The sequence below is a fragment of the Hermetia illucens genome, chromosome 1, assembly GCF_905115235.1.
Source record: "Hermetia illucens chromosome 1, iHerIll2.2.curated.20191125, whole genome shotgun sequence".
Taxonomy (NCBI): Eukaryota; Metazoa; Arthropoda; class Insecta; order Diptera; family Stratiomyidae; genus Hermetia; species Hermetia illucens.
Window position 1 is genome coordinate 85,526,760 of NC_051849.1, and position 24,674 is coordinate 85,551,433.

Consider the following 24,674-nt stretch of genomic DNA (forward strand, 5'->3'; position numbering starts at 1 on the left):
CAGATTTATTCATTACCCTTGTTACTTTGAAAACTATTGAGGTATGCCGCTGAAATTTGAAGATAATGTCTGCAAATGATATGCTGCCCTAACAAAAAAAAGCCAAACTTAAATTGGGTCAATAGCAGCCCTTCACGATCGTAGGTTTTTGATCATTCTGAAGGGTGTCATCCCGTATGGAGGTCGTTTTTTTAAGAAAGTTTTTGTGACGAACTGGATAAAGGTACAAACACGAATTTTTCACCATATGTTTACTGATGTCTTGAACATGCGTAGTAATTTTTCCAGCACGATAACGTTGTTCGTTTTTGAAATATAGAGCAACTTATACACCCATCTCTGAAAAAAGGTGTTTTTCTGTTTCCACGCTAGAGGCCGCTGTGATCATCTTAAAGAAAAAATGCATTATGGGGACCCCCCTTAAATTCGACGTAAAGGGATGTAACTCACTATATGCGCGTGCGTTCACAGTTCCCACCTTTCTACCAAATTTGGTGTCAATCTCTACAACCGTCTCCGAAAAAAAAGTGTCTGACGGACAGACAGACAGACAGTAAACCGATTTTAATAAGGTTTTATTTTACAGAAAACCTTAAAAAACGAAGGCATAAGTATAAGAAGGTGGTTTATGAGCCGTTTTGTTTGGATGGAGGAACGTCTGTATTTAGCCCTTCAATAACTCTACCTCCCCTGCTGAAGGAATTGCAACATACCTCCGGGCAGGAAGACAGCGATGGGTGGTGTTTTGAAGGTTTCGTAGAGGATCTGGTTAGATATGTTATTCGTATAATCGTCGTTTTCGAATATGCGGGTACAGTAGCGGAGGAATTGGCACTTATTATCCATCAGATAAGAAGAGTTGTCTATCCAAAGGATGAAACCAAAAGTAATTAGAGATTGGATTAACTATTAACTATCTTAAGTATCTGGTGCAGTAATTTGAAACTGTCATTTGTACGATTCAGAGTCTTCTTGAGTGAGTGATGTTGGATAAATTTGAGTATATAGTGACGCCAAGGTAAATAACTTCGTATACTGTTGAGATCGAAGACATGCAAATATTTAAAGACAGGTTTCTGATGTCAGGTGTCATTTCCTCTTAATGAAAAATGGGTCATTCTCGTGTTAAATTTGTTTCCCCTTTTTTTAAGGTTTTTTGTAAACACGTAGCGCGAGATACGTTACGAGAATCGAAAAATGATTCTGCTCCATGATAACGCTCGTCAGCACACGACTTCGATAGTTAAAAACAGAATTTTCGGTTTATATTCGGAACTCTCCCCCCATGTGTATTTTCCGCCTGTTCATCATTTATTTCATTCGACGCAAAATCATTTTTGCGTTTCTTCAACTTTCAGAAAAAGCGCAAAAATGGAGCGAGGGCTTGGAGTTTTAGACAGACAGTTGTACTCTGGACCCTAGATTTTACATAATGATTGCTTCATATTTTTCGTTTGGATACTTTGTGAGAATGAGAACGAAATCATTCTCTCTTCTTCAGAATTTGTATTTTTTAACCCCCCACTCACCTACTTTCAAAGTGCTAATCGAGACATTTCATTTGATACGCCACACAGACGCCTTTGGAGAGGAAAAATTGTCCTCTTCGCTTGTATGGAGATCACCCCTCAAACTTGATACAAAATCATTTACTTGCTTTTAATAAGGTTTTGTTTACACATCAAACCTATAAAGGACCAAAAATTTCAACAGTAAATATTTCAATGAATAACATTGCAGCGCTACTTTCAAAATGAGTGAACCACAGGTTCGGAAATCTCGAAACCTAGCCAATCGCCCAAAATGTATCAAAAGCTGTTTGGCCTAGTCTCCGAAAAGCTTCATTGTTAATTGAGTTCGCATCACCAGTTACTAAGCTTCTGCAGATTACTGGGTTTTTCTTTGATCATTGCTGTTAAATGCTCACTCCACATCGGGCTTAAGTAAAACTCATTGAAAAATTCGCCTAGTTGAAAGAAAAATTCTATTGTTTTTTGGCTTTAACTATCAATGATAAAAAACGTCCAAAAGCCGGGAGCCGCTCTTGTTGTTGAGCGAGTCTCAAATATATTAGATACTGCTTTGTTGATTCTGGAGTTCTATTGAAAATGCTTAAGGGGGCTTTCCTATGTGACGCTATTTCAACTTTTTTAAGAATTTTTTTTTGACAATAACAGTCTTTTCCAACTTTTTTTATGTTATTATTGAGGCCTTGAATTACGATACAAAATTCTTAATTAGTAAATTTGATAATCGTTTTGTATTTGTTTTTTTACGTTCAAAATGGGTTCCTTTAAAAAAAGTGGGCTGCTGGTAGGAAGCGCATCTCCAGTAATCTGGAATCAACATTTAAACATTCTCTTATTCGGTATACTATACTCTATAGTCCAAACCATGTTATAATTTTATCTTTGTAAACATTAAAATGGTGAAGTTGTAAAGAAAAATCTTCAAAAGTCAGGTCTATTTTTCATTGAAAATCCAAAATAAAAATAAAAAAATATTATCTAAAATACATAATCGTGATTCAGACCAGAACTACTGATATGTAGAATAGTGTGTAAAAATTCCAGCTCGATTGGTCAAAAAGAATTTTGAATTTTTAAAATGTGGTTTCGCGTTTTGTTTTTTTTTGTTTGTTTTGTATTTTTATAAGTGTTTACTAAATATGACAATATTTGTGCTCGACCCGATGGTTTATGTTATAAACTACAACCCATGATATGCGCTTGGTGGCATTACAAGCCAGTTAAATAAATCACTTTTATAGACAATGTGGTTTATAAAATTATATATCCAATCTAATTTGTGAATTCCTTTCATTTCAGTTCGTGATGGCGACACTGTTAAACATTACAGAATACGACAACTTGACGAAGGAGGCTTTTTCATTGCACGACGCACAACATTCAGGTAATATTTTATTATTGATACACTTTTAGGTAGTTTGTAAATGTTTTAACTTTTATTTTCCAACAGAACACTTCAGGAACTTGTTGAACACTATTCAAAAGACTCAGATGGACTATGTGTGAACTTGTGTAAACCATGCGTACAGGTAAAATTATTCTATTTTTTTTGACAAAATTTATCATTAACAAGTACTAATAATGATATTTGATTAATCTAGAAAAGAAATATTTAGACTTTTACTAAAACATTACGCCAACATTGAAAACACCTTGTGGATAACATACCAATTCAGATATACATAACACTAATATCCACAGATTTTGTTTTTATATCCAAAGAGGCATAATAACATTTTTGATACCTAATTTTTCTCTAATATTTTTTTGTTCAGTCTAACCAACTTATGGGTCTATTTGAGGTAGGATTAAATTCTAACCGATGAGTGATCCTAAAAATGAGAAAAGAACTATAAGTCAGTGTGTTTTTTACATTTTCAACTTCATCATTATTATGGTGATTCTCATTGATTTTATCATTTTATTTATTCTACTTGTACTTTATCGTCTTCTTCTGGGCTAGTTTATGTTGTTTACGTTTTGAAACGGTTGTAAACATTGCATAGTTGGTCAAGAGTGTTATCGCAAAAAGTACATTGATTCATATTTTACTAGCTCCCGAAGTCCTATGCAATACACAATTGTCCGTTATTGTTGTTTTAGTATAGTCTCCACATTTTACGTTTAATTCATTGATGGAATAATTATGTAAGTGTTATGAGAAGATTTATTTGCCGCTGACTGAATAATATTATACATGTTCGTAAATTAAGTGGGAAATTGTTGTTGTTGAAAGTTTTAGACCGTAACCCGTTGCAAAATAAAGGCATATCTAGAGATCAATTAAACTATCCATAGCAAAACTCTTTCCCTAGTTTAAGCGGATTGCAAATTACATCAAAACTCTTTTGAGTTGAAAAAATATTCTCTTCTAAATCTTATGGGAAGATTCTGTGCAATTTTCCCATTCTAAATTATTGCGAAAATCCTTCAAATTAACCAGCAAACCGTAAACGCTTGAGTCATATGTATCTTGATTATTTTCTCTATCTAGATTCAAATGTTATGAAACGTATTATGTATGAGAATGTTACTGCAATTGAATTATCTTAATTTGATTTACGTAACTCAATTTGAATCGGTTAGATTCTATGGACATGTTCACGGCTGATGAAGCGACAATAACTTCATTCAGAAAGCTTCACGTCTACACTATATATTGTTAAATATTTCATGGTAATTATCGTATCTGACATATGTCTTGTAGGTGTGCGGAGAAATTGGTCCGTGATTTATTTCACTTTGTTAACAGGTCAGATTTGTTTTTATTGTTTATATAGAGTATACAGGAAGCATTGAATGAACTAGTTTCGCTTTTGAAATGTTTGCTAGCCAATCACTAGTAAGATTTGATTCGTGGTTAAACGATGGCTTTATTTTTGCTGATAAAGTGTAATTTCTATAATATTAGGAAAGCTTTAGTGCATATAGTTCGAGCAAAATTTTGAAAGTGATTTGATTCTAGCACTTTCTAATATAATTTTTTGCAATAAGATATCTTAAATGGATAATATTGAGCATTGTGAGATATAATATTCATCAAATTCCTCCAAACTCCCTTGGAGAACTCAAAAAGTGAATGAAAATTATTGACCATACAAATGTCGTTTGGTTCTAGCGTACGTCCATATATATGTAATCAATGGTTGGTCATATATACATATATAATATATATGAGACTCAAACTTATTTCTCTCTCCAAAATTGAGGTTGTCCATTCCAGTCATAATGTGACATATTCCTTAACAAAGCTTAGATCAACAACTGTCAAATAAAATATTTACATGCAATGTAAACATTCTGTTTGGATTCGCACCAAATAGAAGCTTCGCATTTACTTTCATCGATTATTTACAATATGACTAAAAATGTCTGTTTGAATGTCTATATGGATTTCCACCCACATGTCGAACAGAAATACAGGCGTAACTTCAATATGAACTAAAAAATTAATATGCATAAAGTCTGTGCAAATTCATATGCTTGCTTATTTTTCGTGGAAATGCTAAGGCAAATATTATATTTCATTTTGCCTCTGGAATGAATTTACCATTGAAAACTGAATATGCGAAGCTACCACATCAAAATCAGTGAAATATGGATAATGGAGAGAAAGGATTTTTTAATTTTTTAATTTTGTTTATTGAAACACAAAAAAACTCAGTTCTGAAAATAATTATTGCGTTAAGTTTTGCAATGAAGGTTAGATGAAAATTAAGATTCCAAAGGTTTTTTTCTATGGAGTAATATTTTGTATTTCCTCTTCTGTTGGATAGTCGTTTCAGTAATTCAATAGAGACATTGAAACCGTTACCTTAAATATTATAGCAGATGTGACTGAAGTCCGTGGTTATGCTCATCCATCGCAATATAGGCTTGTCTGGTTGGAGTTTGACGGTTTGTGTGTAAAGTCAATATTCGCACCTAAGAGAGCAACATGTGACGGTACAGACGATTTTTATTTATGAATTGTTTTTAAACAAAGATCTTATTTTTAAAAAGGAAAACTGTAAACTTTCCTTGAAATATTATCATATTTCCACAGTTATGCTTGAGGTAAATTTGTTGTGAACATCTTTATCCTGCAAATGGCAGGAATTGGATGCCCTTTTGTAATACCTACCAAACGCACCTAATAAGTGGTCGCCAATGTCGAGTCGTTCTCAATTGGTATTTGCCCGGAGATTTAATCTGGTAGCATTGAAATCAGCGTAGCGTTCTGAAAAGTCTGCTTTTTTGCTCAGCTGAACGTACTATATTTTTTTCATTCATTTCAAAAATCGCAGGGAAGAGCTGTTTAAACTTTTTGAAACTAAAACTTTTACTGAACGGTTTCCAGTGTCAAACTTCACACTTACCTTTTATCTTCTTTAATCTTTGTTCCGTTCGGTGGCGGCGATTGGTCTGATGCATCGACTACAAAGAAGACCAGTTCATTTAGGTCTCGTTAACGGATCATGCAATGTCATAGTGTAGTTAAAAGATGGCTGATATTATTGATCCAAAATACTTAAATCGTTTAGTAACCTGCAGCACGCTGTCATTGACAGTGATAGATAGTATCTGCGGCATTGGTGTCAGTTGTCAAAAACTATGTTTTATTCAGATTCAGTTGGAGACAATGCTAACGGGATTTTTTCACTTTTGAACAAATTGCGTGAAATCAGCTTTGTTGTGATAAGCTAGAAAACAATCTGAATAGACCGGCACGTTGGCTGCCCCTCGTGACAGGCTTCATGGCAAGAACAAAGAGATGTGACGAGAGGGCGCTTAATTGATGAATACCCATAGAGACGTGGTGCGGTATTGTTATACCTGCCACACTTCCAATCTTATTCTTTGAGTGTCGGTAGAGTTCATCCCTCTGGCACTAGGTGTCGCAATCCATAAAGGCACGGTAAAACGCTCTCTTTAGACGGCAATATAGGGAGCACGATTTGCGATGCGTATTGCATTAGTAATTCTAAAGCTTTTGACAAACCCGACTTGGTTCATGATAATTTGAACTATGTTGCGAATGTGACTCAAGGATGCGTTCAAAATTTCACATGGTATAGGATAACAACCAAATTAGATAGTAATTTGAATAGCCTACTGAATCTCTTTTCAGATGGTTTTGACATCAGTTGCAAGGGGAAGGTGGGGAAGTGAAGTTTCAGAAAGTACAAGTTTGAGGGGAAATAAGGCCCATTCACAAAAATGTCCTCATCAAAAAATCTGAAAATAACTCAAACTAAAAACAACATCTCATTCTTTTCCTCCTTCCTCTGGAGCTTCCCAAGGCCGTGCACTAGGCCCCTAACTATGCCCATTTTTTATTAATGACCTTCCCGATTGCCTCATGTGCGCATGTTTATACAAACGATTTCAAATTATTTACCACTGTTTCGTGTCCGCTACTGTGGTGTGATTGTGCTCGGTAAACAAGTTGACGTTAAATATTTACAAGTTTCACTTGATATGTTTATCTCCTGTTCATTTTTTTGTGGAGAACGGGACATTCACACAGTGTGAGTGTGCTTCTGTTTCATAATCATTACACTAAATGTTGCGCAAGTTATAAGCTCACCGTATACTATTTACTTAAACTCCCTCCGACATCGTTGTACTGCCTCTTCGGGGCTGGTGCTATTATTACTATGCTCTTTCAAGACCTGGGTGTCATCTTCGAAGACAAACTCCGTTCCAATTCCCACTTCGTTGATATTATCAACCGCACTTTCAAAATGTTTGTTTTTATCCTAAGCCCTTCCCTTTCTTTACCTTAATTTAGCCTCCTATAATATTTTTCAACTACGTTGTTAGAAACATCCTTGAATATTGCTCTGGAATTTCCGTAACTGTCACCATCCCTTACTGGAAACTATACAACGATTTCTTATTCGTAAAAAGAATTTGCCCGATGTGAAATATTCCCCCTTCTCTACAACAAAGCCAAATCTTCCTTGACATGTGTACCCTTTTCAAATTCTGTAATTGCCTGATGGAGTGCTCTGCCTCCTCAGATATTATATTTTACATTGCCTTCCGTAGTGAGAACATTTTTGAAGTCTCCTTCGTGGGGGACGATAGCTACTTTCTTTCCCTCTCCTAAAGCTTGGTTCATTTGACTCTGTCTCTTTCCTGAGTTTTGAGCTAAGTTTTGAGTTAAACTACTTACTTGCTCATCATTCTGAAGACAATACATAATTAGAAATGCACTGTTCTGTGTATTGTTCCTTAAATTAAATAAATAAGTAAACAAATTTCAATTTTGCTCGAGATCGGCAACAAAGATATCTTTTGCATAGACAATATGTAAAGCACTGGACGTTGGATGTAGAGTATATATGTCAAGAACTAAGAAGAGCTTTCCCAAGATCCAGATATGCAATGTGGAGAGGGTGAAATTTTTCACACCACGCGACTTATCATACAGTTTGCAGATCCTGTTCCTGCTTAGTATCGACCAATGGGCCTGGAAATCATTTTTTTTAACTCAAAGCACCAAGATTGCCACTTCTTAACTCATAGTGAATTATCTATGTAGTTACTAGCAATTTTTCTGTTTGATATCTAGAACAAACCATAATCATATATGAAGACCAATTTGGGAATCATATTATAAAACTCAGGTTTGGTTTTGTGATATTAACTTTAGGTTTTCACTGTATACTAGGTATATATGCTTACAAGATCAGTAAAATACCTGGATATAATTAAATGAGGCACGTTTAGAAAGTAAGTGTATTCGAGCTCCCACGGCCATAGTGAATAGTATTTTTGATATGTGTGAAATCCGCACCATTGTCCGCGTCGTCGTTGTGATGAGAAAAACTCTAGTTGCATAATTTTGATTCAAGACTCATCATTTCGGAAGTGGAAGTCTATTAATTAGCACGGAAAGATACTGTGGAACTGAAAGTGGATATGTGTGGAAAAAGGTTTCTAACGGACAAGGACGTGAAGGGGAAGGTGGAGACGTGGGTCGAGAAGCTGATAGAAGACTGTTTCGAAGAGGCATCAACAAATAATTCTCCGCTTCACTTCGATTTTTCGGGAATGTAGATTATGAACCAATGATATAGGAATAAAAGAAGTTACTAATCTTAGTTTCCTAGCTTGAAAATAAAGTCTTGCTGAGCAATTATTGAGTAGATTATTGTTTGAATCTCATAACATTATTTTTAAAACTAAGTTAGGATTAAGAGGGCTGTCTGGTACATTTTTTTAAAAAAATCGATTTCCTAAAAACATTTTCGTCTTACAGTATACATCTATAGAAATGACATACAAAATATAATCTGCGAGTTGAAGCATCTTAAAAAACGTCTAAAAACATTTTTCTAAACGCGGCTGGTTGACATGGATGGTCTATTCGATTGGTTCAAATTTTGTAGGATTGTTGTACACATGTATAGCTATAGCCCGTAACAGAATCATGAATTTTCGTTAATATTTAACCCTTACGCATTACTCAAAAGAAGAGTTAAAAAATTCAAAATGCAATTTTGCCTTTTTTTCACTCAAAATTTTTGATTCTGCTACCACACACCTCAATTTTTTTCGTCAGAATTTCTAGAACTGAGTTATTTTGTCAACAGGTAAAAAAGTGATTTTTTTTCAACCAGCCAAGAAATGCAACTTGTATAATTCAATATTTCCTGTGTGAAAAGTAAATCTTTCTATGAAAAAAATCTTACCAGACGGTTCCCTTAAGTAAAATATGCCCATTTGGTATTGCCATCTTATTTAAACTTATTTATAATTTACACAGTAATAAATCGCTTTTATTGATTGTTCTATTTACCACCGACTGAAAATAGTATCATCGTTACAGACGAGGATATCTCAGTTCCAAGTAATTATCAACAAGCGATCATACATTTCTCTATTTCCAATGATAATTCACTGATATTGCTACGCAATATGCACCTAATGGACACAAATACTCAGCATAATTACAATTTTATGCCGATCGGTTTTTGACAGTTTATTGATCTTCATATTCGCATACTTCCAAATTATGTATTTAAGAAATATATGAAATGATCATTGGAAGTAAAAATAATATTCATCAGATATGCGGTTTTTGTATATATTAAAAAATATATATTTCAATAAAATTTTAAGATTCTATATCCAAGCAATAGATAATATGACTAGCAACAATATGAATCACTAGCAACATTTTTGTTTGAAAATTTACATGAAAAAATCCAGCTTGAAAACCATGTTGAAGAACCTCATCTGTTTCTGTTCACTTTCGGTAGATAAGAACATTTCTAGTTTCAAAAGTTGCACTTATTGCTTTTTCTAAGATTCCACGGAATTTATTCAGGAACCGTCGGGAAAGCAAAAGGAAACCACTTGTAAATATAATTCTCATAACACTTTATTGCTTTCAATTTCATTCCATTTTTAATTTGTAGTTTTTCCAAGCAATTTATATATTACATTTGTTTTCTTACTTAACTTTTTTTGCAATCTACTGTAAATCACCAAAATCAAACCTTATTCTACTTTTTGCAATCCTGAATACAAAGTACACAATCAACTGCATCAAAATTGCCCTCGCAAACTAAACGAAAAACTCCACATGTTTCTTATCCCGTTATTAAATACTCATTAGATTATTTTTTGCTTTTCGTACACACTTGTTTACCTCTAGACTCGTACCAAAAGTACCTAATCAAACAGTGCCATCATACTTTGTGTCTAAAGTGTTGTTGTATCCGCTCCTCCAAAAAAGAACCATTACACTAAAAAACACACATTGAGTGGTAGACAAATTGAACTTACTTTTTTCAAGCTTCCAAAACACAATTAGGAGTTTCTATTGTGATGAGTTGCTCAAAAAATCGAATAGCACAATTTTTCTCATTTGGTTATATTATTTTCTGTTTTATCATCACTTTTAGCGCATTTTCTGAAGTTGATGGGTTTTATCCAAAAAGAAATGATTGATTGCTTTAACAGTCTTCTAACATTTGGTATCTTTTTTGTTTTCGGTATTTAGATCGAGAAACCAGTTACTGAAGGATTATCACATCGAACACGAGATCAATGGGAGATTGAGAGGACCTCGTTGAAGTTTGTACGAAAATTAGGTTCAGGACAATTCGGTGAAGTATGGGAAGGCTTATGGAATAATACAACACCGGTTGCTATTAAAACATTGAAATCTGGTAAGTAAATTGGAAAATGCCCAGCTATACGATTCAATTTTAACTGAAATCATTGTATTCATTTTTAGGCACAATGGATCCAAAAGACTTTTTAGCCGAAGCTCAAATTATGAAGAAATTACGTCATAATAATTTAATTCAATTGTTTGCCGTTTGTACAGTAGAAGAACCAATTTATATTATCACCGAACTCATGAAACAAGGATCATTACTCGACTATTTACAAGGTAATTTAATATGGCAGTATCGACTTGCTTAGCTCATTCTATCTTCTTTCATTTGCATATATTGCCGGGAATTAGTCTCTATTTTACTTCAGGAACTCGTTTAGTGAAGCATGATACGCTTCGGACTCTGTCAGCAGCTGCTGCAGTTATTTTATTTCAAGTAAATATTCCCTCCATCGCTATCTTTGACAGCCGCATACATGTATCTATTTGATTGTTTTTTTCAATCTACCTAATAATACCCGAAGTAAGCTGGTCTGCCCATAGACCCTTATATTATTCATAATAGTTGCCTTTTCATGATTTTATTCTTTGGCTCTTATACAAATAATTTATTTGTCTTGAAGGAAAGGTGACTAAAGACTAAAGATACCTTCCAACGACATTTACCATTTGAACTCGGTGTCTTCTCCCCTCTGATTCTTCTATAGTTTTTTTTTTATTCTACAAGCTTGTCAGAGATCATGGTTAAAGCGAGTATTTTCGTTTTCTAAACTAAAAAGAGGTTTCATAAATTAGCGGCAGATAAGTTTTTCTACTGATCTCTGTGCGCCAAATCCCATATATTAATTCGTAAACATGAAACGACTATGAATTATAGAGGATAAAAATCAGCTCCAACCTAGTTGAAGCAAAGACAATTTTGTTTTTGTATATTGAGTTAGTCCTGAGTCTAGATCTACTTGATGGGGAACTGTGCCAATTCGGCAGTAGCTGACTGCTTTGCTCAGGGCAGAGGCAACTCTTCAGTCACGACCTCCACTTTCTACTTGAAATAGCTTGTTCGATATTCTATTGTTTATTCTTATTTTTGTCTTTTTTTCTGAGAAATGGTCTAGGGTAACCTGAACACTATGGTAGAGAATTAGCCTCTGGCTTAGTTACGGAGCAAAAAATATTAAGATAATGAAGCTGTACAAGGTCTCACCAATAATAACAAGTCGGAATACGGGAAGCTCGCGCTTCGCTCGCACCCCCTATAACTAGTTAATAATAGTTGGATTTCCTTCAAACTTGACCAAATTATGCATTATGTTATCCATTACACCCATGCCAAATTTTGTACCTCTGGGATGGAATGTGTTTTGAGGCCTAGATTTCGTAGAGATGCACCACTGTGATTTTTTTCTGATTTTTCGGTTGGATAGGTTCTGGGAACGATACCTGTTACACTTTTCGGGGGTCATATTTTGAGCCCCAATCCCCTATGTTTCATCCAATATCAAATATGGAACTAGTTTCGAAAAGTACTAATTGAGACCTTTCATTTGATACCCCAGATGGTAGTTTTCTCGGGGGCCCATAATAAAAATTTTATTGAAAAAAGCGAACAATAAAGACCCACACAATTTCCACCTCAGAGCCGTATAATTTTCACCATTTCCACACAATTTTCATCCCTTCCTGAATTTTCTTTCGACGGCCCTGGCCACTGTTTATCTGGTTGTTTTGATAAGTACTGAGTTCACTGAAGGCGCATACTATATTTCATTAGAGGAAAAGTTGTATTGATACCAATTGTAAATAATAGCAATCTTTAAAGGATAAAAAAATTAAACCTCCAATAAAAGATTAGTATTTACAGGTTTTGGGATTAATTTCTACATTTTAAGGTTTTGTTTGTAAAACAAAGTCTTATTAAAATCGGTTCAATATCTGTTTGTCTGTCACACGTTCTTTTCTCAGAAACGGCTATACCGATTGCCATGAAGGCAAGAAGGTGGGAACTGTGAATGTGTGGGTTTTTAAGGTCTGATCAAACAGTTCAAGGACTTTCTCAATAACTCTTTATTACAAATATTAACAATGTTCTATTTTATCCCCTTCAAAATATTCCCCTTGGGAGTGGATACACTTTTCTCACTGGTGTTTCCCCTATTCCATGCGGCTGGAAAACTCTGTTTCATGGATACTGTTCAGTTGTTTCAGCGTTTTTTCTTTGCTGTCCTCTACTGTCTGAAACCGCTGTCCTTTCATTGGGTACTTGACTTTTGTAAACAGGCAGAAGTCATACATCCATCTACCATCTCTCGAATCGTCAGACGACGATTGCAACGCACAAGAGCATTCACGTTCTCTACTTTTTCTTCAGCCTTTGTCCCGTTCAAAAACGAGATCGGCTCGTTATGATCAATTTCGCCATTTAGTTCTGTCAAATGCCTGATTTGGATGTCCTTGTGAGGCCTTTAAATCCTCATCTAGCGTATCAGGCCACCGTTGTTTCAAGATTTTGGCCGCTTATCATCGACTTCAAAACTAAAAAGACTTTCTATGGTACAACTATCTTGGGTGAAATTTCCTTACTCCGAACAATTTCATTATATTCAACATATCAAACTCTTTCTAAATATTTTACTTTTTTCCTTGCAAAGTTTTTTATATATATTTTATATATAATTTTATAACTTTCCAATTTTTCTTATTCATTTGACAGGAAAAGGACGAAGCTTAAAAATGCCCACACTTATCGACATGGCATCACAAATAGCCTACGGTATGGCATATCTCGAATCACAAAATTACATCCATCGTGATTTAGCCGCACGTAATGTTCTGGTAGGCGAGAATAATATTGTCAAAATTGCTGACTTCGGATTGGCTAGGTAAGTTTTCAGTATCGTAGTGACTCTAGAAACTTATTGTAATATAAAATCTCCAGCAAAAATTGAAAATTGCGCTGTACGCAATTGTAATTGTAATTGTACGCACATGTGCATGTGGATTTTTGGCAAAGACAATTGATAAAAATAATTTTGAATGATTTTAGATTATACCATACAAAGAACTTGGGAGGATAAACCTACCATGTCTGTTATTATGATATTCTTAAGCTGCAAATGACAAAACATAATATTCGGAGATAGGAGAAACCAATGACCAACATTGGATAAGTGGCGGAAGCGAAATGCGTCTTTGCCATTTATCCAACAAATCGTACAAATCACCCTCGTGGTGGTGTTTCGATCGTCCCCTCAACTCTTGCACTGAGGTGTGGTTGTAGTCTGTCACTCCGTCCACAATCGTGGATCGTGTAAATTTCAACATCAGGAAAAAGGTATAACGGAGTGTCAGTCATTTGACCACCACACCAGGGAAATTTTACATTCTAAATGGTGTGAATACTACTTATGAAACTCGCTATAATCAGCAAGGGATCTTACTTTTATAAAATTGGTTTGGTCCGACCGGTATGGCTCGAATATTTGGAATGAACTTGTGTGTTCACGATTCTTCTTCTTTTTCTTCAGCCTTTGTCCCGTTCACAAGCGGGGTCGGCGGTCGAATGCCTGATCTGGGTGCAATCTCGAGGCTTTCAAATCCCCATCCAGCGTATCAAGCCACCGTTGCTTAGGTCTGCCTTTTGGTCGTTTGCCATCGACTTCGATGTTCAGACCAATCTTTGCAAGTGAATTCTCGTTTGCACGAATTGCGTGACCTTTTACGAAGACGCCTCTCTCGCAACTTTTCCACGATCGGTGCAACCCCATAACGATCGCGGATATCCTCACCAGCCTCACATTTGCATTTGAATCATTTCCAGCATGAACATTGCATCATCCGACCCCATCCTGAAGGTATCACACACCCTTAGGACCATTACGTAGTAAGCTAAATTTACTTTCCTTCGGTTTGCATATTAGTCAGCAGCTCTACCCAAATTGATGGCGAGAATCACACTTCGATGATACTTGGCTTACGATTTGTGATTTACTGTTTCTATCGCGTAGCGTAAGCGTCCACATTCTCTAGTTCTGTGTGATGGCAAACATGATTAAGTCAACTGCAAATTCAACAATAGTGGTCTTTTCTCGGTTGGGAATAATGAATATTAAGTTGTACATCATATTCCGGAGGAGCGGACAGAGTACTAAATATAAGTGTACTCACGGCATAATCTCTGAACCAATGATATGCTCCTCACCAATAAGCTCCCTTCTGATATCCACCCTCAACCTTTGCCAGAAAATGTAGTCTGACGAAAAAACATTATTAATGAATGCGAACCTGTTGCAGATGATTCTCTCTGTCACTGCCCCAACTTGATCTAGGTAGCTAGGTTCAAATGCTGATTTTCCCAATGAGCATGTTGTCCTCGTTCGTTTCATTTTTTTTTTTTGCAAGAACCCTTTATCATGTAGTCATCGTGCTTCATTTTTCAGAATATCTGTGGAAATCAACCCCATAATAATATTCGCTACTTTATAAGATATTGTTCGTTATGTGCAGCATTTTGTCCGTCATTCTCTATGCTGTAGAGTGCTGGTGTTCACACTGGTTCTGCAATTGGATGTATCCATGTTCATCTGTCTGTGAGCTCTTCCCATTTTCAAATCCAAAGGATTTTAGGGCTATATGCCTTATGTAACCACCTTCGAGGCAGTTGACAGATGAGGTCAATTAATAGTCATGTCTACTTAGGCAGTATGTAGTGCCGATAAATACGAGGTGTTCAAATAACCGCTACGAGAGACGGGTACCTTCAATCTACACCTCGTGGACGGGAGTGTAGTATGCGTTGTGATGAATGTGTGATGTGATAAGTGAGTGAAGTGTAACAAATAAGCATGTTCTCAATTTGCTTGCTCAACTTGTTTCAAAAGTGAACAGGGGACATACGACGATTCTCGTAGGGATGTTATTCGATAATAAGTCTTGCGCTGCCTGTAGTCATTGTAGTTGATTTGCATCAACAGGTCTTCTGTACTTCATTACATAGTATGCTTAATTGCATTATTGTTTACAAAGGTCTCATTGTCTTTATACACAAAAGGAGATCACAATCTTGACTCATGACTGGCGTCGTCTTTACAGTTGACAAAATTTTTCGCTGGAGCTGTTCGCTCTCTTAGCTGCCCGTGGGCCAAGGAGCCAAGTTTCCTATTAGCAAGCCACTATTTATAACTGGAAGTGCAATTTCAACCAAATTTGCTGCAGTAATTTTGACTGGAGAAATAGCAAAAAATAATATTATAATTGGAAAGGGAAATAGCATGCCGCGCCTTAAGAAAACCGGCTCCTTGGAGAGAAAGCAGATATGAATGGTTCAGTCCTGAAGGAAACGAAGGAGGATTGGGCCCCCAGATCGACGGAAGGGAAGTCGTCAACAAGATCCGCTATAACATGAGCTCGAGAACAGTGGAGCAGACGTATCTTCCATACGAAAAATGATGGATGGCGAAGTCACTGTCGAATTAGATTCGGAGACAACAAACAACGAAGAGGTCACGTGCTCTGGTTTCTAGCCTAGAGCTCCTGATTGTCTTGCAGAAAAGGTCGAAGTGGGGGAGGCTATTGTGCATGCCCAGATAGGTATCCTCTACGAATTCTCGATTCAAAAACTCGCTTTAGTGGAAATTGCCAAATAATACGCGAGGAAACTTCTTAACAGTGACAGTCAGATTTGGTTGAGTAGTATGTAGGGTATGAATTGTGCAGATGAGGCCAGGTAGGTCACAAAGCTAGCGCAAGGTAAAAACTAATCAGCGAATAGTACTGGAACAAGGACTTCAATGCCAAGGCACGGATCCTAGAAGTAGCTTTAGTTAAACACTGGATCTATACCAACGTTTCGGGGCCCAGGCCTTCGGCGTTGAAACTACTGCTGTCTTCTCGGCAACCGTCGCGTTTGAAGTGGTTGACGCTATTTCTCGACGTGCATCAGCCTGGGGCTCTCCCTGCGCGTGAAACGTCGCCAAGATCCGTTGAAGCTTCGGGCACATGCAGAGCCGCGTTAAAAGTTAATTCGGGGGGGGGGGGGGGGGGTGGTATCGCTGCAGCTGACACTGTCCAAAATTCAATTATGAGCATTACGGTAGACTAGTGTCATAAATTCCGCCGTTTTGCATAACTTTTAAACGCCTGAGAGGAGGTATCCACCACAATGACAGTGTATAGCGCGATAAACAAAAGCAAAGGTCGCTACTGACAGGAGCTAGTCGACGATTAGGTTATAAACGTATCACTCGGAAAATGCCTACTTAACTCCAAGGCAGTTCGATTTTAGAGCGGGGAGATCTACGGTTAGAGGCCGTGGATACGGCTGAAACACACAGCTGTCATAGGTGCCTCTTGTGGATATTGAGGGATTATCTGAGAGATCGTTCCCTGCTCTATGAGATGCTAGAAAGCCAGAGAAGGATAGGCATTACGTCATCTGGAACATTTCCTACGATAGCCTGGTAACGCTAGACATTCGGATAATGATGGCGCGCTTGTTATTGGGCACACTGTTGAACAGGAGCAAAGTAAACTTGCCATATTTATGCGACTGGTAAGTGAGATGACCGCTGCTCATTATTTCACCCTTGTGTGCTGGAAAGAACTGAAGTAGTCATCTTGACTAAAAAGGGAACCCCGACCCTGCGTTCCATGTCCATTAGCGAGTTGATTGTAGAGTCGAAACCAACGGGCTAAGTACCGTGGATTGACGCTTGACTCGAAGATAAGCTGTTTCGATCACATCAAAGCAGCAGTTGTAAGGCTGTACTTGGAGTTCCTTTAATGAGTGCAATGTCTAGCCGATCTGGTCGGAGGTATAGACTGTTACTTTTAACAAGGAGGTGTAGTGTAGACACAGACACAGACAGGGAGGTGGCGTCTGCCTATCGCACTATTTCAAAACCTGCTACTTGCACAAGATTGGAAGGGAACGGTCCTCTGACTAGTCCGAAATAATATATCAAACATTCCAGGCTAGGTTTCTGATTACAGGGAGGTATCATTCCGTGCGTGAATCCATCCACCTAGCCTACTCACAAAAAAAATATTTTTCTATTCTTCACTTCACATGAGACACATAATTCTCCATAAAAGAAAATTAACATAATACAAAGAATTACGAGAGAACCTGAATAAAGTGTGCCGCAATACCAAATAATGTATTAATGCGTTTTTTTGTTTAATTTTCCATGAAGACTGATCAAGGAAGATGAGTACGAAGCACGAGTAGGAGCCCGCTTCCCAATTAAATGGACAGCTCCAGAAGCAGCAAACTATAGCAAATTCTCCATCAAATCGGATGTTTGGAGTTTCGGCATTTTATTAACTGAATTAGTAACATACGGACGAATTCCATATCCTGGTAAGTTCAATGTTTCTTTGTCATTTATCTTATCCCTTTTGTTTCATTATAAACGGAGCAAATCTCTTCTAATTGGGCAAATGGTAAATAACATATATTAGATTTAGAAGCCCGCAAAGCAAAGGATTTGCAACTAACATCAAATCTTTTTCAAACATTAACACATTTTCTTCTATCGCCTCAGGTATGACAAACGCCGAAGTCTTAACCCAAGTCGAACATGGATATCGCATGCCTTGTCCGCCTGGTTGTGAGGCACGTCTTTATGAAATCATGTTGGAATGTTGGCACAAGGAGCCAATGTGTCGACCAACATTCGAAACTCTTCAATGGAAATTGGAAGAATTTTACACCATGGACCCGAGTGACTATAAAGAGGCACAGGCTTACTGATAAATACTAATTTATCTGTAAAAAATCTTAAAACAAATTCTTTATAGACTAACAACCGATGGATGCGTGCGGAAAGCACGTCTTTACCGCACTCTGGTTAAAGAATTTCAAAAAAAGAATAACAAAACGAATAGACATACATTTACCCAAACAAATAGTAGAATCAATCCCAGAAACAAGATAAAATCAATCCAAAAAGCAACAAAGATAAAAAGAATTTAAATTTAGTGAAAGTACGGAGATGTTAAGCCTTTTTTACTTTCCTGTATCTGTACTAAAGATATTAATTCTAGTATTTCCAACGAGACTTCTTCCGACTTACTGCAATTTGCAATTTATGTTTACTTCTTAAATGGAAAATGTAATGATAAAAACGAATCGACTACAGGGTCTGAATTACGGGTACTGTTATCGCTTAAGATTTGTCAACGTTCTGTTTGCATATTTGCTAAAATCTGCAAGAATTACAGAACCGTCAGCGTGAATTCAGGCCCCGTAACTTTCCACAGGAACGCAATAGAGTAGCTTGTTAAAAATCAATTGTTAAAAAGTATTATTAAGCTTAATTACACCAAGTATGAAACCGAAAATGTTTTACAAATACACAATCTTCCAAAAACATTGCAATTTTGTTCAGCGAGAACAATAAATTTCTTATAGATGAATAACTGCCTATTCAGAATGACTTAAACGTACTGAAAACAGCTAGGGATATGTAGGCAACGTTTGATATTTAAGAACATCAAGACAACACGCGCAAGATTAAAGTTTTACAAAATCCGCAATACTATCCAACATTCTGCGATGTATTTTTGTATTATTAGCCAACGTAATAACAACCAAAACCTAATGAATTCTAGGCAAACTTTACCAATCGCCAGATTTCCCTGCCAAATAGGAACCTACTTTCAGGCCACAGTAACAAGTGCATGTTGTTAACCTGAAGTCAAAGAATTCCGAATGTTCTTGAGTTATTTCCAAATGCATTTATAAGAAGGAAACTTAAAGCTATAAATAAGTACGACTTTTTCGTACAGATTTTTCTACACCTCGTTTTGTGCCTATTTCTTTTCACGTACCTTGTTTCTTTTTCCTTCATGTTACTACGAATGGACCAGTCTTTTATACTATTCTACTTCCTCCGTGAGCCTCTTCCGTCATTCTAGATTTACCTCTTAGGATTTACTTTGCATGTTTAACCAACCCTTTTAATTAAACAGATTGATACCTTTAAGATTGAATGTTAAAATCTGCATTTTTCCGACAAAGCAAGTCAACCAATCAAAATGTTGAGGTGGTGAAATTTATGAGACTACGTATTTGAATGTTGATTTATTTTTCTAAGAATCGATGTTGATTATTTGATGGAGATAAGAGACCTTAACTAGGACAAAATCGAAGAGAAAGCTTGACACTGAACTTTACTCTAAATAAATGTAACTTCCAAGTTAACTACTTTAGATGATCGATTATTTTTTGCGTATGCAACTCAATGGCAACAAATAATACCGTTTTTTCGGCTTTATTTGATTTTCTTGGACTAGTGCTATGCTGCGTTATCATCAAATTGTTTAGAATCAAGAATTATAGAGTAAATTTTTTTTATGATAATTATGATTATTGCAAGTTTCGTATTAATATTTCAATTACTTGGCATTGTCTGATGTTGATAATGTCTACGATTATTACATTATAATGTATTTATTTTCAGTTTTTAATTTACATACGCACACTCGACTCTTGATTTTCGATGTAATTATTTATTTTATAATTTTCTTCCAATTTATTGCGTCGATTTATGATGAAGATTATTTTTAATGTTTTTTTTTTTTTTTAATTTACGACTAGTGAATAAATAATGAAATAAAAAGAGAATTTATTTGAAAAATATTTTTTGAGTTTAATTCTTGTGCAAACTGCGTAGTTTCTACTTAAACTTTTAGAATTCTTTTAGATACTTCAAATTTATATTATTAGTTCATTTATTTCAGAAGACACTGCACGCCGGAATATGAGTAGTTTTATATTCACGCTTACGTGAGTAGATTCTTCCAATTCCAATTAAGATCAATTCTCCATTCAAATAATTTGCTGATGCACGTTTTGTATTTTGCATCCAGAGAACTTCAAGAAATGGAAAAGTGAAACCATGGGTGCTTTAAATCTTAAGAAACTGAGATTATGATTACGGTTATTATGATTCCATGATTACGTGATTGCAATCGTGCAATGATTACAATTAGGTAATCATACCCATTTCCTGATTATGACCATTATTCATAATCGTAATAATAATCATGATTACGATTTTGTCCACGTCTGAGTTTCGTGTTGTGATAGACGATGCTTTATGATTGACGAGTTATGAAATTTTTCCTTTGATTCTTTCTTTCTTTCAAATCTCACCACACTGGCAGCATGGCCTTCTTCTGGTATGTGGTTGCTTTGGACGTTGATTCAAGTCATTTACCGCCCTTATTCCGCGACCTTTTGCGTTCGGCGTTATTCTTAACAATCTATTGCTTATCGGCAGTGGCTCTACATTTTAAATGTGGATCGTTTTCGTTGCTTGTAAGGAGCATATCGCAAGGTAAGACGCTGCACAAAATGAGTTTCTTTCAGCCCATAAAATACCCAAATATCAACCTTGCTTACGAACCTATGAGACTATAAATGGTCATGACCGATTCATTGACCATTGATTATTGCCTCTACAATGTTTCGTGTAACGTTAGTTAAACTCCATCAATACCGTTATTTCGTGATCGTAAGCTTTCATTATCCTTTCGGAGCGCGAAGCATCGTTCATATCCAAATCACTGGGCGACAATCTGTTAATCATGGCACTTAAAGCATTCATTATTTCAAACAGGTTGTGTTTTCAATCGTTCATAAATGATCAAACCACTTATCTTTTTAAGATTTTGTTTGTAAAACAATCGGTTTACTGTCTGTCTGTCTGTCCGTCTGTCTGTCTGTCTGTCTGTCTGTCTGTCTGTCCGTCACACGCATTTTTCTAGGAGACGGTTATAGCGATTGACACCAAGTTTGGTAGAAAGGTGGGAACTGTGAACGCTCATGCATATAGTGAGTTACATCCTCTTACGACGAATTTAAGGGGGGGTCCCCATACATACAAAAGGGGGGCGTAAATTTTTTTTTCATCAAATATAGTCATGTGGGGTATCAAATTAAAGGTCTCGGTTAGTACTTTTCGAAGCCGGTATTAGTTTTGATTTTTGCTGAAAAAGTGGGGAGTGCGGGGGGTTGAAAGTGGTCATTTTTTTAACGAACCCATTCTCAGGAACTACCCAACCGAAAAATCTGGAAAAAATCAGGGGGCTGCCACTATATGGTGCCTAGGCTCGGAAATACCCTCCATATCGATACCTTTTCAAATAAAGTTAATAATAGTATATTACTATAATTTTTAGTAATTGACGGGAAAACCCACCTTAAGTTCACCCTAGAATCACAAAATTTTGCAGCAATGTAGGCTACAGTATAGATCATGATTCTGCCAAATTTAGTGAAAATCGCACTATTACTAACAAAGTTATACTAGGTCAAATCTGCGCTCCTCTGCAAATTCAAGACTATGAATGTCAATATCACTTGAAAGTGGCTATTTTCACATAATATATGCATATTTTACGTGCTACATGCTAATGGGACAAATGCACACCCAAATCTCTTTATAAAAGAAATACACAAAACCTTTCATACCTGAAGCGTTTAGCTTCCGGTTTCCCGACTTGTTTATTATTAGGTTTAAGTTAGGGAAATGTGAAGGTCAATCTAGAATAGGTACTTTTTTAGCGGCAAGCTAGTCTCTTATAGACCGATAATGGAGACGAAGATGTTCCGTTGGACTAGTTGCGCAACACACCTTGATCAGATCTGAAATGAGAATATTCGCGGTCCATATGGATATGCACCGATCGTGGAACAATTGTGCGAGAGCTACCTTCGATGGTATGGTCAGATAATTCGTGATAACGAGAATTCACTTGCCAAAATTGGTCTGAACATCAAAGTCGATGTTAAGCGACCAATGGGCCACTCATGCGTCAAATTTGCCCAAATTTCGTAATACTTCGCCTTTAACGCCGGTGCATTAAGCTTTCGCATGTGATACAGGTTAAGTGACTATTTTAGATTGACTAAACTGTTGCAGGTCCAACTTAAGGTGCGAATTCGTTACGGAGTCTGCAGCACTTCTATGTTTTCGCTTTTGACGATAATTTTGGACTTGCGGCCAACCAGAAGACTTTCGAGTACGGTACACTTTGTTGTCATTTATATCTAGAAAAAATTTCAAGGTAATTGAAAGTTTCTTACACTAGCTATAAGAAATATTTGAACAAAACAGAGGGGTTCTATCATTTATGAATGCAATGTATCGTGTGTCGGTTGATAATAACGTCTACAGCAAGAAGACTACAGGAGGATCAAATAAAGTTTCTAGGCTGCACGGATTGTCCGCGGTTAGGTAATAGGTAGCTTATGTGTCGATGATACCTAAATGGTTGTGTATCCCACGCATCACATACCCGACACTAACACCATAGTAAATGCGTATGTAGTCTTCTTGGCTTGTGGTGATATCAAACTGCTTAGAACGCATTTGCAGAGGCCAGCAATCCAGGAAGCCATTCTTCTACCGTATATTTCTTCGCTTATAAATATTTGAGCACGAGTAGAAGTTGTACTTTCTGTGTGTCTCTTTGTCTTTTTGGTACACCTCCTTTTCAAATATCAATCTGAAGCGTCAGTTCAATTTTGCCCTTTATATTGGACTGATTGCGTTTGTATTATAATGAGTACTTTAATTTATATAAAGCATTATCGCGGGTGTTACTGACAAGTTGATATATTATGCCTATTAAGGATGAGTGTAAAAGAGACTAATTTGAGTTCGTATCGCTGTTTTTTTTAAATTTCTTGTATTTAAAGTACATGGATAACACGCGAGCTGTCGAGGAACATTTGAGATGGATATAGCTAGATGGGTAAGCTTTTTTCGTCTAACCTTTTCCTCTAACCTCATTCTGAAAATCATCATCAACAGAGCAAAAATCTGTGTCCGGTCTATGCCTGCCTTAGTATGAAACTCCAAACGAAAGCCCTAGCAGCTGCCTAGCTTCCTGGACCACGCCATCGTTCCATCTCAGACAGCATCTGCCAGGTCTTGTTTTTTCATCATAGATATTAGTCCTGTAGGTATACTATTTTTCCTGCTCACCGGAGCATGTTGGATCGGATTCTATCCATAACATTCGGCAAATTTTTTCTTCATAGCTATTATCGGTTGGTGTGTTTTTAACTTCCGACCCTAGATAGGAGAAATGTTGACCGATTTAATCTTTGCATTTTATTATCTTCATTGTTTTCAATTCTTGTGTCCTTGCCTGTGGTAGTGGATAGACCTTACTACAAGGTACATTCTAACTCTAATCAAATTAAGGGGTTATTCTAGTGTTAAACCCATAAAAAGGGGATCATTTTTAAACAGTTATAAAAAAACTATAAAAGCTATCCACTTACAATTTTACATTCTTCTTTATTGGTTTCTTAAAATTAAAATCTAATGGCCACAAAAAGTAAAAGAAAGTGGTGGTCAAAGTTCAGCGTGAGAACGCAAAGAGAGCGATTCGCGCGTGGTAGTACCCAGTTTTCCCTAGTGACCTGTAATCAATTCAACAAAACTATTTCTTGAGTTTTGATCTATTGCACGTACCTAAATTTGACGTTTGAACATAATGTACTCGATTTTTTTTGTGTTTTTTTATTGGAAAAAATGCTTCCAATTTCCGAAATTAAATATTATTGCCCAATTTTTTGTTTGCTTGTTTGTGGTACATACAGTCATTAATTACGCCATAATTTTGTAAAGATTATTTGGATTAAAGCGGCTCAAAAACATATTTTCAAAAAATAAATTTATTACTGATATTTAATGTATGGCGATTCTTTCGAAGCGCGCTTCGAAATATGCTTACAGAATTAAGTATTAATGAATCAAAATATGTAAAAAGGCAAAAACGAAAAAAAAATTAACACTAAAATAACTTCTTAGCAAAAGTAGACTTAGAAAGCCCGGCACTTGTATGTGGAATTGAGCCAAATTTGAAGTGTGAGAAAGTTGCTCAACATCAAAACATATCGATCGGAATTCAAAGTTGCAGTTTGCCCATCCTGCTATAGGAGACACGGGCCTATGGGTCCTCAATTTTTTACTCCATACAATATCTTTTTTTATTGTGAAAAAGAGGAC

At 36.3% G+C, this 24,674-nt stretch overlaps 1 protein-coding gene across 6 annotated transcripts in view; it reads left to right on the forward strand.

The window, feature by feature from the left end:
* Positions 1 to 19,062, forward strand: part of LOC119646485 — a 132,340-nt gene extending 113,278 nt beyond the window's left edge. For 5 of the 6 annotated variants that reach the window (XM_038046942.1, XM_038046940.1, XM_038046941.1 and 2 more), the window contains exons 4-11: positions 2,829 to 2,913; positions 2,980 to 3,058; positions 3,305 to 3,331; positions 10,528 to 10,696; positions 10,765 to 10,923; positions 13,358 to 13,526; positions 17,838 to 18,004; positions 18,189 to 19,062. In XM_038046942.1, coding sequence (XP_037902870.1) covers positions 2,829 to 2,913; positions 2,980 to 3,058; positions 3,305 to 3,331; positions 10,528 to 10,696; positions 10,765 to 10,923; positions 13,358 to 13,526; positions 17,838 to 18,004; positions 18,189 to 18,397 — 1,064 coding nt within the window. In that variant the 3' untranslated portion in view covers positions 18,398 to 19,062. The remainder of the gene's footprint in view (positions 1 to 2,828; positions 2,914 to 2,979; positions 3,059 to 3,304; positions 3,332 to 10,527; positions 10,697 to 10,764; positions 10,924 to 13,357; positions 13,527 to 17,837; positions 18,005 to 18,188) is intronic. The other variant, XM_038046945.1, reaches the window with a different exon arrangement.
* The last annotated feature ends 5,612 nt before the right edge of the window (positions 19,063 to 24,674 follow it).